This window comes from Oncorhynchus mykiss, chromosome 2, assembly GCF_013265735.2.
Source record: "Oncorhynchus mykiss isolate Arlee chromosome 2, USDA_OmykA_1.1, whole genome shotgun sequence".
NCBI classification, from domain to species: Eukaryota; Metazoa; Chordata; class Actinopteri; order Salmoniformes; family Salmonidae; genus Oncorhynchus; species Oncorhynchus mykiss.
Window position 1 is genome coordinate 55508553 of NC_048566.1, and position 15599 is coordinate 55524151.

The window sequence follows — 15599 nt, forward strand, 5'->3', positions numbered from 1 at the left end:
CAGAGAGATCCTTGATGAAAACCTGCTCTAGAGTGCTCGGGACCTCAGACTGGGGCGAAGGTTCACCTTCCAACAGGACAACGACCCTAAACACACAGCCAAGACAATGCAGGAGTGTCTTCAGGACAAGTCTCTGAATGTCCTTGAGTGGCCCAACCAGAGCCCGGACTTTAACCCGATCTAACATCTCTAGCGAGACCTAAAAATAGCTGTGCAGCAACGCTCCCCATCCAACCCGACAGAGCTTGAGAGGATCTGCAGAGAAGAATGGGAGAAACTCCCAAAAATACAGGTGTGCCAAGCTTATAGTGTCATACCCAATAAGAGTTGAGGCTGTAATCTCTGCCAAAGGTGCTTCAACGAAGTACTGAGTAAAGGGTCTGAATACTTATGTATATGTGATATTGCGGTCCCTTACTTTGACTACTTTTGCTAACATTTAAAAAAAAAAAACCTGTTCTTGCTTTGTCATTATGGGGTATTGTGTGTTGATTGATGAGGGAAAAAAACAATTTATTCCATTTTAGAATAAGACTAACATAAAAAACAATGTGGACAATGTCAAGAGTTGTGAATACATTAAATGCACTGTATATAGTGTGTCTCATAAATGGAGTACATTACAGAGGACTGTGGTGAAAGGAAGCTGTGTAATACGTGTTTAAGTTTAGATTGGCCTTCTCTTTTCCCTGAAGGCAGGGAGTGGGGGGGAGGTCTGGTCTGGCAATGTTGGCACGGCCCTAGTGGTGTCATCATACCTACCTAGCCTCGTGATCCATGGTTGGCATTTCTTGAAAGGAAGGTATCTCCGCGAGCAACAAACAAACGGTGGTTGGCCTCAGAAATCCAGGGACTATAGAGAGGCTTTTAGTCACACTTTATAATAATAGCGTTCACAAATAAGCCATTTAAAAGCTCATGAACGTTTAAATGCTTATGAATTGTAATGGTTATAAAAAAGTATAAATGCCTTTACGTGTATATTAATGTTTCTAAATAATACAATACTTAAAGGGCGGCTGAATTTCCTGATTTAGCCTCTGTTTCAATTCTCCTCATTAGGAAATGCGCCTGAGAATGAGATTTGGGTCTTGGAGGTGTGCTTTGATGTGGGGATCTTTTGTGTGTGTGTTCGAACGTGGGAAGCGTTTGAACTTTCACTCTGCCAAAACAGTACACAGTTACAGTCACTCACCCTTCTAGATAAACTGAAGCAGTCTAACCAGGTCTTGTGTCTGGAAGTAGCCTAGACTAGCTAGCAAGCTAGCCAACTAATTTTGCCAATTAGCTTCAGCCGGCCGGAGTGCGACTGTGGCAAAGTTGTTTTTTACTTTGAAAGCCTATCTGTGAGGCTAGTTAGGGACAGTCAATAAATTACACAATGTAAATGGGACAATATGGGTAATTCTCACATTATCTCAAATTCTTTATTTCATATGACAGTACACCTACTTTAATATAAATATGGTATCAAAGCAAGTATTGTTGTTATGCCACACAGTACAATACTGTAAAATGGACTGTATTATACTGTAAAAATGTAAATGCTACCGTAATCTGAATGAGTGATTGGATGAATGAATTAAATTCATTGAGGGGAGGGGTTTGAATTTCACCGTTTTTAACTGTAATTACAAGGGATTGGTGCAAGCAGGTTAGTAGATAGGTAAACTGCTTATACATTATAGCATATTAATTCATATTTGGTGAAGTGAGGCCTTAACATAGGCTTCCAAACTGGCAGCTACTACAGCTACTACAGGGCAAAACAGACCCAAAGGACATGGCAAAATGCTCAATCATTTAAGGTTGAAGACTTGTTGCCACTCCAATCTGTATACATTTTAAGTTTATGGGGCACTATAACCACATAGGGGTTAAATTGGTACAGCATTTTCACTCACGGGTGCAACAAATATAGTGTCTTACAAGGTAGGGCTGGGAATTGCCAGGGACCTCACGATACGATATTATCACAATACTTATGTATTGCTATTCTCACGATTCTATATGTATTGTGATTCGATACTGTGATTTTATTGCAATTCGATGTTCCAAACATATTGCCCACTATGTATCTGCTGCAGAGGGACAAGAGAGACACACGAGAAAACAATTTTTTGATCGGTCATGGTAATAAAAGTGGCGGAAACATATTGACTCACCGTTTAAAAAAATACCTGCGTTTTGGAACAGGGACGGCCAACTAGCGCAAAAATGATATTGTGACGTTGTAAAAAAGAATGTTGCGATATATCCTCAATTACGATTACGTAACTGTGTCGATTTTTTTCCCCCATCACTATTACAAGGCACACTTGTAAATATGTTAATGAGACAGAAACAAAAATCAGCCAGGTCACCAGTGATGCAATTCAGTACTCGACAACCATCCCATGTCTGAGGACGGCGTATTTTTCTGTTGAGAATACCCCAAATTACAGTATAAATTCCAGTTTTTTGTTGCATTGGAACATCAACATGGACACCCCCAAAAACTGTAAAAAAAAATATAAAATATCCACATTGGATTGGAGCGCTATTTTTAGGGCACTTTTAGGAGTCCGTATGTAATTCAAACCCTGGCAGTTATCAAATCGGTTATATAGGGCTTGAACCGAGACCTTGCACGTGACTATGACTTACTGATGTGATTTGATTGGATAATTCATATAAATTAAGCTGTTCCAATTGAAGAATGACACACATTTTAAAACCATTTGGGATCCAATTCAAAAGGATTATTTACACAGTATTATTCTTATACAGAATCATGTGACCCTGCCTGCACCTTGCTGGTACCAGAGTCAAATCTTTTCGAATATATATTTTTATATTCTGCATTCTTATTTGTGACTCAGACACAGTGTTCTTGGTTTCAGTCAGAGGTAGTCTCAACCTGTCACCTTGACTATGTTGTCAATCAGCTACTGTTGTGGTCTGCCCCCCCCCCCCCCCCTCCGTTAGACAGCCCCTGCCTACCTCTCTGTCCCTTGGCTCCTGTCCTCGTTTCTTTCTCTCCGCTCTCCTCTGATAATAATATCATAATACTGTATATGAGATTTAGCAGACAGACACTTTTAGCCAAAAGTCACTTACAACAGTGACTCACTTACAACATACACTGTCGCATTGGTGGTAGAGGGGGCCTCACCTCACCTCACCTCCTGGCTGACAGAGAGACAGATGGAGAGAATGACGCCCTGACTGGGTGCATGTGGACTGACACCAGCTGACTGACAGGTATCCGATGGCACGTGACAGACAGGATTGTACCAACATGGGGTTAAACACTGTCACTGCTCTTTAGAAGACGCTATTTTGGGGACTGCTTCAGTTGTTGCGGTGGTGAGGGGGAGTGACAGAATCAGACCACAACACTAGCCATATAGGGAAAGGAAAGCTGGACACACAGATATCTAGGTATTGTGTAGTGCTGCTGTTTCCTTAATAGAGTATATATTATATTATAACCTGGGTGGTTTGAGCCCTGAATGCTGATTGGCTGACAGCCGTGGTATATCAGACCGTATACTACGGGTATGACAAAACATTTATTTTTACCGCTCTAATTATGTTAGTAACCAGTTTATAATAGCAATAAGGCACCGCGTTGCGTCGTGCGTATGAACAGTCTTTAGCCGTGGTATATTATATTAGCCATATACCACGCCCCCTCGGGCCTTATTGCTTAAGGATACAGTGTTTGTTTCTATAGTAGCCTACATCTAGTGAACACCAATTATTGTGCAGTTTGTTTTGGTATCACGTAGAAACCATTTAGGGTGTTCTCTGTTTGTATAGACTGTTTGTATAGCTTACTGCAGTGTAATGGACAATACAGTAGGTGGTTCCCTGTCACATTAGATTGTCACTACGATGCTCTAGTCTAGCCACGGAACCAAAATAGAACACCTGGAGAGAGTGATAATGACACAGTGGCCCTCAATGAAAACCAGTCACAACCGGTCTGAAGGCTTCATTGTCCCTCATTGACCACCGTCCAAAATCTATAGAGCTGAAATTATTATTATTATTAAAACAAATTACAACCAAATCTCTACTTTCGATTTAAATGGCGTGTTATAGGAGGGTCCAGACACCTTTTGTGTGATTTCACGTTTTTGATAAACTTGCCCCAAACAGAAAATTACTTCCTCGTCCTCATTGTGTAGTATTGGGGCCCCGAAAGCACAAACAGTACAATATACCAGGCTTGAGCTGTGAATGGGAAGTAGCCTCTCCAAGCCATAATCAGCCCTTGGGGATATTAGAGGGTGTCTACTTTGGGCTTTAGTGGTCTGAGTTTAGTATCAATCACTTTAGGTGTGTGTGCGTGTGCGTCTGTCTGTCTGTGTGTGTGTATGTGTGTGTGTATTTGTGCCTGTGTGTGTGGGGTCAGGACTTGGCCAATAGAGACATCTGCTAAACTGTTTGTCTTTTACTTGACTTTCACAATCTGACTTTACATAAACAGACTTTTCATATTACCTAAGCATTTACATTCACACCGATGACCTGTTTGAGGTGTGTATGTGTGTGTGTTTGCCTGTGTGTGTGTGTGTGTCCATTTGCATGTCCCTGTCTTTGATTAGTGTGTGTGTGTGTGTGTGTGTGTGTGTGTGTGTGTGTGTGTGAGAGAGAGAGAGAAAGAGAAGACTGAGCTTGTGTGTGCCATTCAAATATATGGGTCATTTTGTCCATCATTAGCAGTTCAACAGTACATGCTATCATAGTCTTCCTCTGCTTAAAGACTATATGGAGGATACATTTGAGGAACAAATGCATCATCACCATCACAGTTTTTGCTCTGTACTGAAAGTGCTCTTATCTTGTAGACTTGGTGGGATTGTACGGACAGTGGACTAGTTAACAAAATACCAGAAACAAAAAATGTTCTGTTAACTATCCGGATTGAGCTGAACATGGCACAACAGTCAGATGATTCTTTCTTTTTTTTCTCCTCGACATATTTAGAAACTTGTGTCACCCCTCCTAAACTTCTCGGTGTTTCTCTCTCCTCCACAGGCTGCAACTGATTGATGACCTGACCTATGAAGATGTCAAGAAATGCTACAGGGGCTCGGTGAGTCGTTGTTTTTTTTCTCACCGCATCCAGATTCCCACTGTCTGTGGACATTTACACGGTATTGTCGGCATAAGGAAGTAATGGAGGGCTTCGTTCATGTGTAAAAAAAATAAAATGTCCTACCCACTACAATATTACGTATAGTCCAAGGGGAGACACAGTAAGGTCGTGTGTAGTTGTACTTGAACTATCACACAGAAATACTGCCTTTACCCGAATTTGTAAGCAAGACGTAATGGTATTTTGTCATAACAAAGGATTGAGTTCATGGCAAGTTATTTAGCATGGTAACAGTCAGTTCAACAGTCCACAGAACATTGTATGTGCATAGCATGAGTGTCAGCGAATGCATTTGAAATCTTACGAAGTGTTTGTTATTTTACACGATTTTAGCACAGTAACAGTACGCATACAGTATGAGTTTCAGGGATTTGCATTTCATACGATTTCAAATGTGTATTATTGTCCAAGGTTTTCTAGTGCAAGCTTCACATACAGGGTTAAGAAAAGTATGTGAGGTTTAAATTAAGCTCCGAACGGATCAGACCATATGCCCTCTGATTTGAATAAACTTGTCTCCAGTCTGATGCGCACACAGACTCACGCACAACCGCAATCGAACTGATTCAAACAATCACTCCCCTTCAGAATGGCTGACAAAAATTATCCCTTAGAAATTAACCCACAGACGTTTCCAGCAAAGGAGTTTCCGTCTTTAATCTATTTCTGTGACATGGTGAGGTTGGACCCGGGTGCAGAGAAGAGACCAGATGAGGAATCAGTGGTTACGTAGGAACATAATATTTGACTGAGAAATGGTAACAGAAGGATCACAGTAACGCTGGGGAAAACCCAGCAAACACTAAGTCTCGAAAACTCACTCAGGCGACAAACGCACACGGCATACATAACTCGAAAATAGAAAACACGCCTCTTTTAACAGGGAAATCCGAATGAGTAAATAAGACACACCTGAGCGTTGTTAATGTCTCTAGGGCGGTCTCTGCCGCCCTCTGGTGACAGGTGGAACCATGACAATTCTAAGTTATAACCCAGGTTGAGGCAAAGAGGGGAAGGGATTGTCTGTGGCACCACTACAGAGGAACAGAGAAGGGAAGGGAACACTGTTAGATGTTACGCAGGATAAACAATTGGGTCAGAACACATTGTGACATAGGAAGTGTGTCTGAGTTATAAAACAACACAGTGTAACAGAGAGGGTGTGGGACTAGTGTATAGTGATTGACCAGCACCAGGGGAACAGGTGTGTGTGTTTTTTGTGTGCGCTTGCGTGTGCACGTGTGTGGAGAAGAGTGCATTTCTTATGCGTGTGTGTGTGTTTATATTTTATTTTATTGCCTGTTCAGGGGCAGAACGACAGATTTGTACCTTGTCAGCTCGGGGATTCGAACTTGCAACGCTCTAACCACTAGGCTACCCTACCGGGTACCATGCCAAAGCGCCAGCCCCCATAGGGAAAGGACAGGGCAGGATCACGTGGCTGAGAGGAACTTAATTGATTGGAAGGGGTTTTATGCACTTCCAAAATAATAACAGGAGCTGAATCATAATCTGTTACTAAAGATTACTAAAGATTAGGTGATATAGTCACATGGCCATCAACTTTTTTTCAAGATTCCGTTTGGGAGAAGTAAAACAGTAACATTTTCTGAAAGGAACCTCACCCACCTCCCCCTTCTCTCACCCCTGTCTATCCCCGTCTCACCCCTGTTCTCCCCCTTACAGACGGTCAGCAAGTACAATTCCCAGTACCACAAGCTGTTCCAGACCGTTCCCAAGGAGGAGATCCTCATGAAAGGTAAGTCAGGGGAAATGGAACACTGTCCACACATCACACACTCTGTCCATAATACGAGAATGCTCCTGTACTTAGAATGCACGCCCAGTACATTGCTTCATACAAAGTGGTATGCCAACTGACGGCTTGGGTTGAATGGGTGCATGACGTTTGTGGCAAGATAAAATACAGTGCAAGAAAACACCATTTGAATTGGGAGTGCTGAACTGCACTGTGTTTGAATGGGGTTTGCATCACTCTAATGTTGACTTGACACTAGACTAGATATGGCTGTGCATGGCTATATCACTGTCCGCTGGCTGTCAGAATCACGTCGTCAATCTCCTTACAGCAGGCTTCACAGTGCTTCCTAGCCGTCTGCTTTCCACTCCACAGTGTCTTCCTCTCCCTTCTCTCTCACTACTGTTCTCTCTTTCCATCTCTTTCTCTCTCTTTCCGTCTCTCTCTCTCTCTCTCGACCACTCTCCCTTTTCTCCTCTCTGTGGGGGACCCTGTACCAGCCTGCTGCATTCAGCTGGAAATGGAAGTTGGATAACTGAAATCATTCAACCGCCTTTAAGCCAAAAGCCCTCTGAATCAGAGAGGTGCGGGGGGCCGTGATCAAAAGCCTCTCCAATCACAAGTTGCCACTTTGGACTGTTTGTGTTTTGGTCATGACTCATATTTTGTGACGTTAGTTCATAAACTGTGTTAGAACAGAATTTAGTTTATTTCTGGTTCTTTCAGAATTTGTGGTACGGGCGTCTAAAGATTGATGTGTTAGTATGCAGGCCCTAAAGAGAATATTTACGGGGAAAAGGAAAATGACATAATGATATTGCAAGTTGAGTTGTGTTTCTATACGAAAGGAAATCATCACTAGCCAACGGTATTCCACAGTTCCATACACTTCAGCTGTATCCCACAGCCACAATGTGTAGGTTTGAAGCCAACTCATATATATCCCACGCTAGCCTCCAGCTCTGCGGATTCTCCCTCTGGTGTGTGTATTCCCCACAGAATGAAATAGAATTGTATTGTATCTCTATGGTATTCCCGGTCTTATTTGTGGGTTTTTTTTCTCCCATTTCCAGTGTATTCCTGTGCTCTTCTCCGAGACATCCTACTTCAGGGCCGCCTCTACATCTCCCGCAACTGGCTGTGTTTCTATGCCAACCTCTTTGGGAAGGACATCAAGGTGAGTGTCAAACAGCCTCGGTGATGTGGTGGTTCATTCGCTCCAGTGGGTCTTCCGTGGTTAGCAGTTACGCTACTGCTGCCTAGTTCACAATGGGAAGGAATTGCAACCGCCCTCAGCCTTGACACAAAATGTCTTCTCTCTTCTAACAATGGGCACATTTGTAAATTCACTCCGGTTATCTACTCCGATTTCAGAGCACTCTCGTTTGAGTGTGCCAGAGCGCAAAATAACTTATGCATTTATGAACGCTCAACAACTGTTGTATATGGCCGGTGTCAGTAAACGTCAGTAAAAAAGTGTAATTATATTGTTGCCAGCAGCACAGTTACAGTCACCAACGCTCTGGATAACATGAAAACAGCCTAACCAGCTCTGCTCGGGCGGTTAAAATGGTCAGAGGTGTTCTCTCATTTGTGTCTGGGACTAGCTAGCAAGCTAGCCAACATTAGCTTGCTAGCACACTCTGGCACTCCAAATTTAATTTACAAACACGCCAAATATGAAGACCTGTGTTGAAAATAAATAATAGGCTTATCATCATACATATCAATGCTTATATAGCGTTGTTGGTACGGTCATTCCCGTTGATAACAGGCTCTCATTTTTACCTCCACACTGTCCATTGATTAGGGATCATTGAACATAAATGGGTGTTTCTCTGTTCAATTGCTGAAGGTTTCTCTCTTTGAAATAGAGAATTAGGCTGTCTGATAGAGACTTATATCCTCTGCAATTTACAACCTGAACACAAAAGACATTCAAATGAGTCGCACTGCATGCAGGTTTCCCTCTATTAAGTCCGTCATTGAAACGGCTTATTTGCTCATGTTTCCTAGTTCAGATAATTGAGCTTGAAAAATGTAATTGGCCTGTTTTGATGTGGTTATTGAAAATAAGTACAATAAAGTGACACGATAGTCAGGTTATTTATTGAACAGCAAACAGTTTTACAAAGATGTTAAGTCCATTTACAGTAAAGGAAATTGAGTTGAGCACCAGTTTCCTTCTTTACAAATCAATACTTTCCACGACGTCACGGGACACAACATAAAAATGTAGTAAGTACGTTCTGAATAATACAATTGTTGGTCAGTCAAGTGTAAAAAATGTTTTCCAGAGGAAAGGGTATTTTGTATTGTATTCTATTGAATGGATAAAGCATAAGCCTAACAAGGCTATTTTAAGCTCAAAGACCCGTTCACCAGCCAGTCATTTGAAGTGACTGAAGATTAAGCACGGTGTCAACTCGCCCTGAACCCAACGATCAATCACTCACTGTGTGTACACTTCCACTGGAATAGACCTTTACCTCTTCCTTATCTCACACTGTTCCGCTCCCCCTTTCTTTAAATGGGCACAAAGTCCCAAGATTGGGGTGCATAGTTATGTAGCGGAAAGGTCACACAGCTAATTTTTTGTCATGTGCCGTGTGTCTACTCTTAACTCAGCGAATGGCATCCCAAACACTGTTCTGTACAGAATAAAATGCTTCTTCGAAATGTTTGCAAGTCATCCGGCTCAGATTCCCCATGTATAAATGGATTGGGTAGAATTTATAATGTCCATGTTAGTTGCTCTCAATATGCAACAATAATGCCATTGCAATGAGAATGTGCAAAATAACAATATTACCTTAATGTGTCCTTGTTGACTGACTGATCACTAAGGGAGTGAAGGGATGCTACGCTTAACACTAGAAAAAGCCTGGCCTCATTGGGCCCCCCTTCGGGCCAATGACGTGTCTTCTGAACGTCAACATTCTAGTAAATACATTTCATATGCAGTACCAGTCAAAAGTTCGGACACATCTACTCATTCAAGAGTTTTTCTTTATTTGGACTATTTTCTACATTGTAGAATAATAGTGAAGACATCAAAACAATGAAATAACACATATGGAATCATGTAGTAACCAAAAAAAGTGTTAAAGAAATACAAATATATTTTCTAGTTGAGATACTTCAAAGTAGCCACCCTTTGCCTTGATGACAGCTTTGCACACTCTTGGCATTCTCTCAACCAGCTTCACCTGGAATGCATTTCAATTAACAGGTGTGCCTTGTTAAAAGTTCATTTGTGGAATTTCTTTCATTCTTAATGCGTTTGAGCCAATCAGTTGTGTTGTGACAAAGTAGGGTTGGTATACAGAAGATAGCCCTATTTGGTAAAAGACCAAGTCCATATTATGTCAAGAACAGCTCAAATAAGCAAAGGGAAGTGACAGTCCATCATTACTTTAAGACATGAGGGTCAGTAAATGGAGAAAATGTCAAGAACTTTGAAAGTTTTTTCAAGTGCAGTCACTAAAACAATCAAGCGCTATGATGAAACTGGCTCCCATGAGGATCGCCACAGGAAAGGACGTCCCAGAGTCACCTCTGCTACAGAGGATAAGTTCATTAGAGTTAACTGCATCTCAGATTGCAGCCCGAATAAATGCTTCACAGAGTTCAAGTAACAGACACATCTCAACATCAACTTTTCAGAGGAGGCCTTCATGGTCGAATTGCTCCAAAGAAACCACTACTAAAGAACACCAATAAGAAGAAGAGACTTGTTTGTGCTAAGAAACACAATGGACATATATTTTCTAAACTGCATTGTTAGTTAAGGGCTTGTAAGTAAGCATTTCACTGTAAGGTCTACACCTGTTGTATTCAGCGCATGTGACAAATACAATTTGATTTGACAAATATGATTTGATTTGATTAGACCGGTGGAAATCTGTCCTTTGGTCTGATTAGATTTTTGGTTCCAACTGCCGTGTCTTTCTGAGGCACAGAGTAGGTGAACGGATGATCTCTGCATGTGTTGTTCCCACCGTGAAGCAGGGAGGAGGAGGTGCGATGGTGTGGGGGTGCTCTGCTGGTGACACTGTCTGAGATTTATTTAGAATTCAAGGCACACTTTAACCAGCATGGCTACCACAGCATTCTGCAGCGATACGCCATACCATCTGGTTTGCGCTTAGTGGGACTATCATATGTTTTTCAACAGGACAATGACCCAACACACCTCCAGGCTGTGTAAGAGCTATTTGACCAAGAAGCAGAGTGATGGAGTGATGCATCAGACCTGGTCTCCACAATCACCCAACCTCAAACAAATGACAATTACAAGTTACCTTAGTTTTAAAGAGCACAACCTCTTATTTAATATTACACCACATTCATGTCAGTAGGAATAAGACTCATTGTGTCAATTGTGTAGAATTCCTTCCTCTGTAGTCATATCACAAAGTGAATGCACAAGCTGCATTTTGAATGCCTTCAGGGACCAGCACCTGCGGTTTCTGGGAAGGAGCCATTGCAGGGTCCCGCAAACAATGTATGCATTTATGATGGACATTTTGAGCATCCCCAAAACATATCCTTCCACCATTTTTTTGCCTGTGGATCCAACACTGTAATAGCTTCTCATTTGGTCAAGATGGTCAACCACACTCTTCATTTTCTTGTTATAATCCATTATAAGGTCTGGAAGGGATTTCTACCACCGTTTCTACCACTTTTAAAAACAACTCCAAACCCCCTGCCTTTCACTTTAGGCACATGCTGTGTGGTACAAGGGTGAATGTTGTGACTTGGGGCAGACAAACTCCATGGAAACGTAGGCTCCCCTCTCGGGTTTTCTCTCCCTCTTCCTCTCTCTCTCAGTCTGCTTCCTCCTCTCCCTCTTCCTCCTCCTGTCCCTTTTCCACCCGCTCTTCCTCCATGTTCCTCTTCAAAACAACTAGTTAGCTGACTACAGTAGATACAGCTAAACACTAACTATTTCAACGAAACAGAGAGCAATCATTCGAGCTCCACCGCTGATGCTCTCACCTGTACCAACCAAGTTATCGTGACATGACTTGCTAATCTGAGAACGAATCCACAAGTTTCACAGCATCAAACATCGACAACACCAAACATATATCTGCTCTTTACTTATTTCAATCACCTCGACATCATCGTTTTTCTGCCCCAAATATATAAACATTTAAATGACAGAATACCCTGTATCCGGTTTCTGCTTGATGACAATAGCCACGCAAATACGACAACAGGTTTATTAATTAGTACATTTTGCGATATTGACACAAATATTATTGTTAGATAAGAAAGGCTGTTGACGGCCGCTATGGTTTTTGAGTTAAATATATTAATGTGCTTTGAGTGTTGCGAATTCAAGTATTTTTGGGGGTAAAGTATTTTTTAGGAAATGTCAAGGATGGGGCGGGACAGTTAAAAAGTTGTTTTTAGTCAACATGACGCTCTTGGCTCTCCTAGTGCTGCAGGAGTAAAGGGATGCTATGCTATTAGGCTAGGAAGTGCAGGTGCTAATCATGTTTGCTTTTCCTCTACAGGTGGCCATTCCAGTGGTGTCAGTACGGCTGGTGAAGAAACACAGGACAGCAGGCCTAGTACCTAACGGGTTGGCCATCACTGTGGACACCAGCCAGAAGGTATGGCTCAGCATAGTACAGCAGCACAATGCAATATGGCTCTACCACTCACAGACAGCTAGCATTATCTAGGTGTTAACCCTAACACTTTAAGAGTTTTTTTCTTCATAGAAGAGTTTCAAGCAGGCCGGGTAAATGTTTTTTCGGGACGCCTATGTCCAAACACTATAAAAAATATATTTATTAAAATATATAGACTGGAAATAAACTACCGTTCTAAAGTTTGGGGTAACTTAGAAATGTCCTTGTTTTTGAAAGAAAAGCACATTTTCTGTCCATTTAAAATAACATCAAATTGATCAGAAATACAGTGTAGACATTGTTAATGTTGTAAATGGCTATTGTAGCTATAAAAGGCAGATTTTTTTCATGGAATATCTACAGAGGCCCATTATCAGCAACCATCACTCCTGTGTTCCAATGGCACGTTGTGTTAGCTAATCCAAGTTTATCATTTTAGAATGCTAATTGATCATTAGAAAACCATTTTGCTACTATGTTAGCACAGCTGAAAACTGTTGTCCTGATCAAAGAAGCAATAAAACTGGCCTTCTTTATACTAGTTGAGTATCTGGAGCATCAACATTTGTGGGATCGATTACAGGCTCAAAATGGCCAGAAACAAAGAACTTTCTTCTGAAACTCGTCAATCTATTATTGTTCTGAGAAATGAAGGCTATTCCATGCGAGAAATTGCCAAGAAACTGAAGATCTTGTTCAACGCTGTGTACTACTCCACTTCACAGAACAGCGCTAAAAATTATTTAATGGAAAAATTGTATTTGGCCCTATCTGGTAAAGACCAAATCCATAGTATAGTAAGAACAGCTCAAATAAGCAAAGAGAAATGAGTCCATCATTACTTTAAGACATGGTCAGTCAATGCGGAACATCTCAAGAACTTTGAAAGTTTCCTCACGTGCTGTCACTAAAAACATCAAGAGCTATGATGAAACTGGCTCTCATGAGGACTGCCACATGAAAGGAAGATCCACAGTTACCTCTGCTACAGAGTACAAGTTCATTTGAGTTACCAGCCCAAATAAATTCTTCAGAGTTCAAGCAACAGACACATCTCAACATCAACTGTTCAGAGGAGACTGCATGAATCAGGCCTTCATGGTCAAATTGCTTACCATAATATGGACTTGCTTCTACCAAATAGGGCTATCTTCTCTATACCAACCCTACCTTGTCACAACACAACTGATTGGCTCAAACGCATTAAGAAGGAAAGAAACTCCACAAATGTAATTTTAACAAGGCACACCTGTTAATTGAAATGCATTCCAGGTGACTACCTCATAAAGCTGGTTGAGAGAATGCCAAGAGTTTGCAAAGCTGTCATCAAGGCAAAGGGTGGCTACTTTGAAGAATCTAAAATCTGAAATATATTTGGACTTGTTTAACACTTTTTTGTTTACTGCGTGATTCCATATGTGCTATTGTGCAGTGTTGATGTCTTCACTATTATTCTACAATGTAGAAGTGACCCTTGAATGAGTAGGGGTGTCCAAACTTTTGACTTGTACTGTACTTCCATAATTGTCTTTTACTGATACCGGGTGGCCTTCAGACGAGTCTTGTGAGGCCTGTGGGCATCCTAGAGCAAAATAACCTAGGGGGGATAGTGTGTAGGTCAAACTGTTCGGACGCTGCAGACAGAAGTTGGCAGATCGGCCGTGCCGACTTCAGACAAATCCCAAAACGCTTGTGGGGGGTCGTAGAGCAAAACGGAGAACACCATGTTCGTGAGTCTCGCGATTTCCGCGGGGCTCTAGGTGGTTAAGACACTTTGTGTCCTTTATTTTGGCAGTTACTGTACCTGTAGTTTGTTCTCAACAGACACTGCTCTGATTTGAGAATATACAACATATCAGGTTAAAGGCCCAGTTCAGTCAAAAACGTGATTTACCTGTATTTCCACACTATCAGGTAGGAATAGTACTGTGAGCATCTGTGTGAAAAGACCGCCTTAAATTTCAGCTTTTTTTGTGGGATGGAGTTTTGGTGACCAGGCATTAAATGTGTTAATATACCAATAAGAAACTGTTCCGAACCTCTCTGCCAATAATAGCTAGGTTTCCCCTCCCCACTCTGACCACTCCCAGACAGTCCTAGCAAAATTCTAGCATGAGAAATTGCTCTTTGCTCAAAGCTATTTTTGTTCCTTTTTTACTATTTTAATTAATGGAAAACAATCACAGTAAGGTTGCTCAGAAATGATTTGATATTGAGATAAAAATGGTGCTATTGGACCTTGAAAGGTCAAAGGTCACATCCATGTTCACCTTATTGACTATATACAGTTCTTCAGAGGTGTTTGCTTTGAGGATATGAGCAGTTTATTTGTAAATGAATTAACATATTTCTCTGTACTTCATTTATCTCTGTGTCAGAAGCCCATTCTTCTGGCCCAGCAAAAATGATTTCTGTTTGATGGAAGCCTCCACACTCGATGGATCTTAATATTTTTGGATGTGATTTATATGGAGTAGTCTACAGCTTGCATTCATGGAGCTATAGAAGACACGTTGACCCAATGGCTTCTTGCTACTTAATCACTTCGTGATGTATTGCTTTGAGTTTTTCTTGTTTTTCTTTATTTAATTAGATCCATTGGGTCCTCAATGGGGTGGGATTGGGTTGGGGGAGGGGGGGTTTGTAACTTCATTCTGTTTTGTTTGCTTATCTTTATTTAATTAGATCCATTGGGTCCTCTGTGTGGTGGGATTGGGTTGGGGGGGGGGTGTAACTTCATTCTGTGCATCTGTATTCTTGTTTGCTAAGAGTTATTATTATGAATAAAAACATTTGATCGTAAAAAGGGATGTACAGCGATCAGGGTGCTCGCGTTTTGTTTCAAACGGTAACTCAAGAGTCTGTTCTCGTTCTTGTACAAGTTAGTGGTGTGATGTAACAGGGCTCCTGACACAGCAAACGCCTTTTATGGGGTTTTACGGTCCTTAGTGATGATGGCTAAAGCTGCTGACTGCCACCTGGCTTTGTTTTGTCTTTCATGAATTAGAGAAGCTGAGTAGGGGGAGACAGCTCTCACATAACT

At 41.5% G+C, this 15599-nt stretch overlaps 1 protein-coding gene across 2 annotated transcripts in view; it reads left to right on the plus strand.

Annotated features, from left to right (window-relative positions):
• Positions 1-15599, plus strand: part of LOC110491849 (GRAM domain-containing protein 2A) — a 57139-nt gene that overhangs the window by 30006 nt on the left and 11534 nt on the right. For both annotated transcript variants that reach the window (XM_021565661.2, XM_021565670.2), the window contains exons 3-6: positions 5029-5086; positions 6836-6908; positions 7982-8085; positions 12437-12535. In XM_021565661.2, the coding sequence (XP_021421336.1) occupies positions 5029-5086; positions 6836-6908; positions 7982-8085; positions 12437-12535 (334 nt within the window). The remainder of the gene's footprint in view (positions 1-5028; positions 5087-6835; positions 6909-7981; positions 8086-12436; positions 12536-15599) is intronic.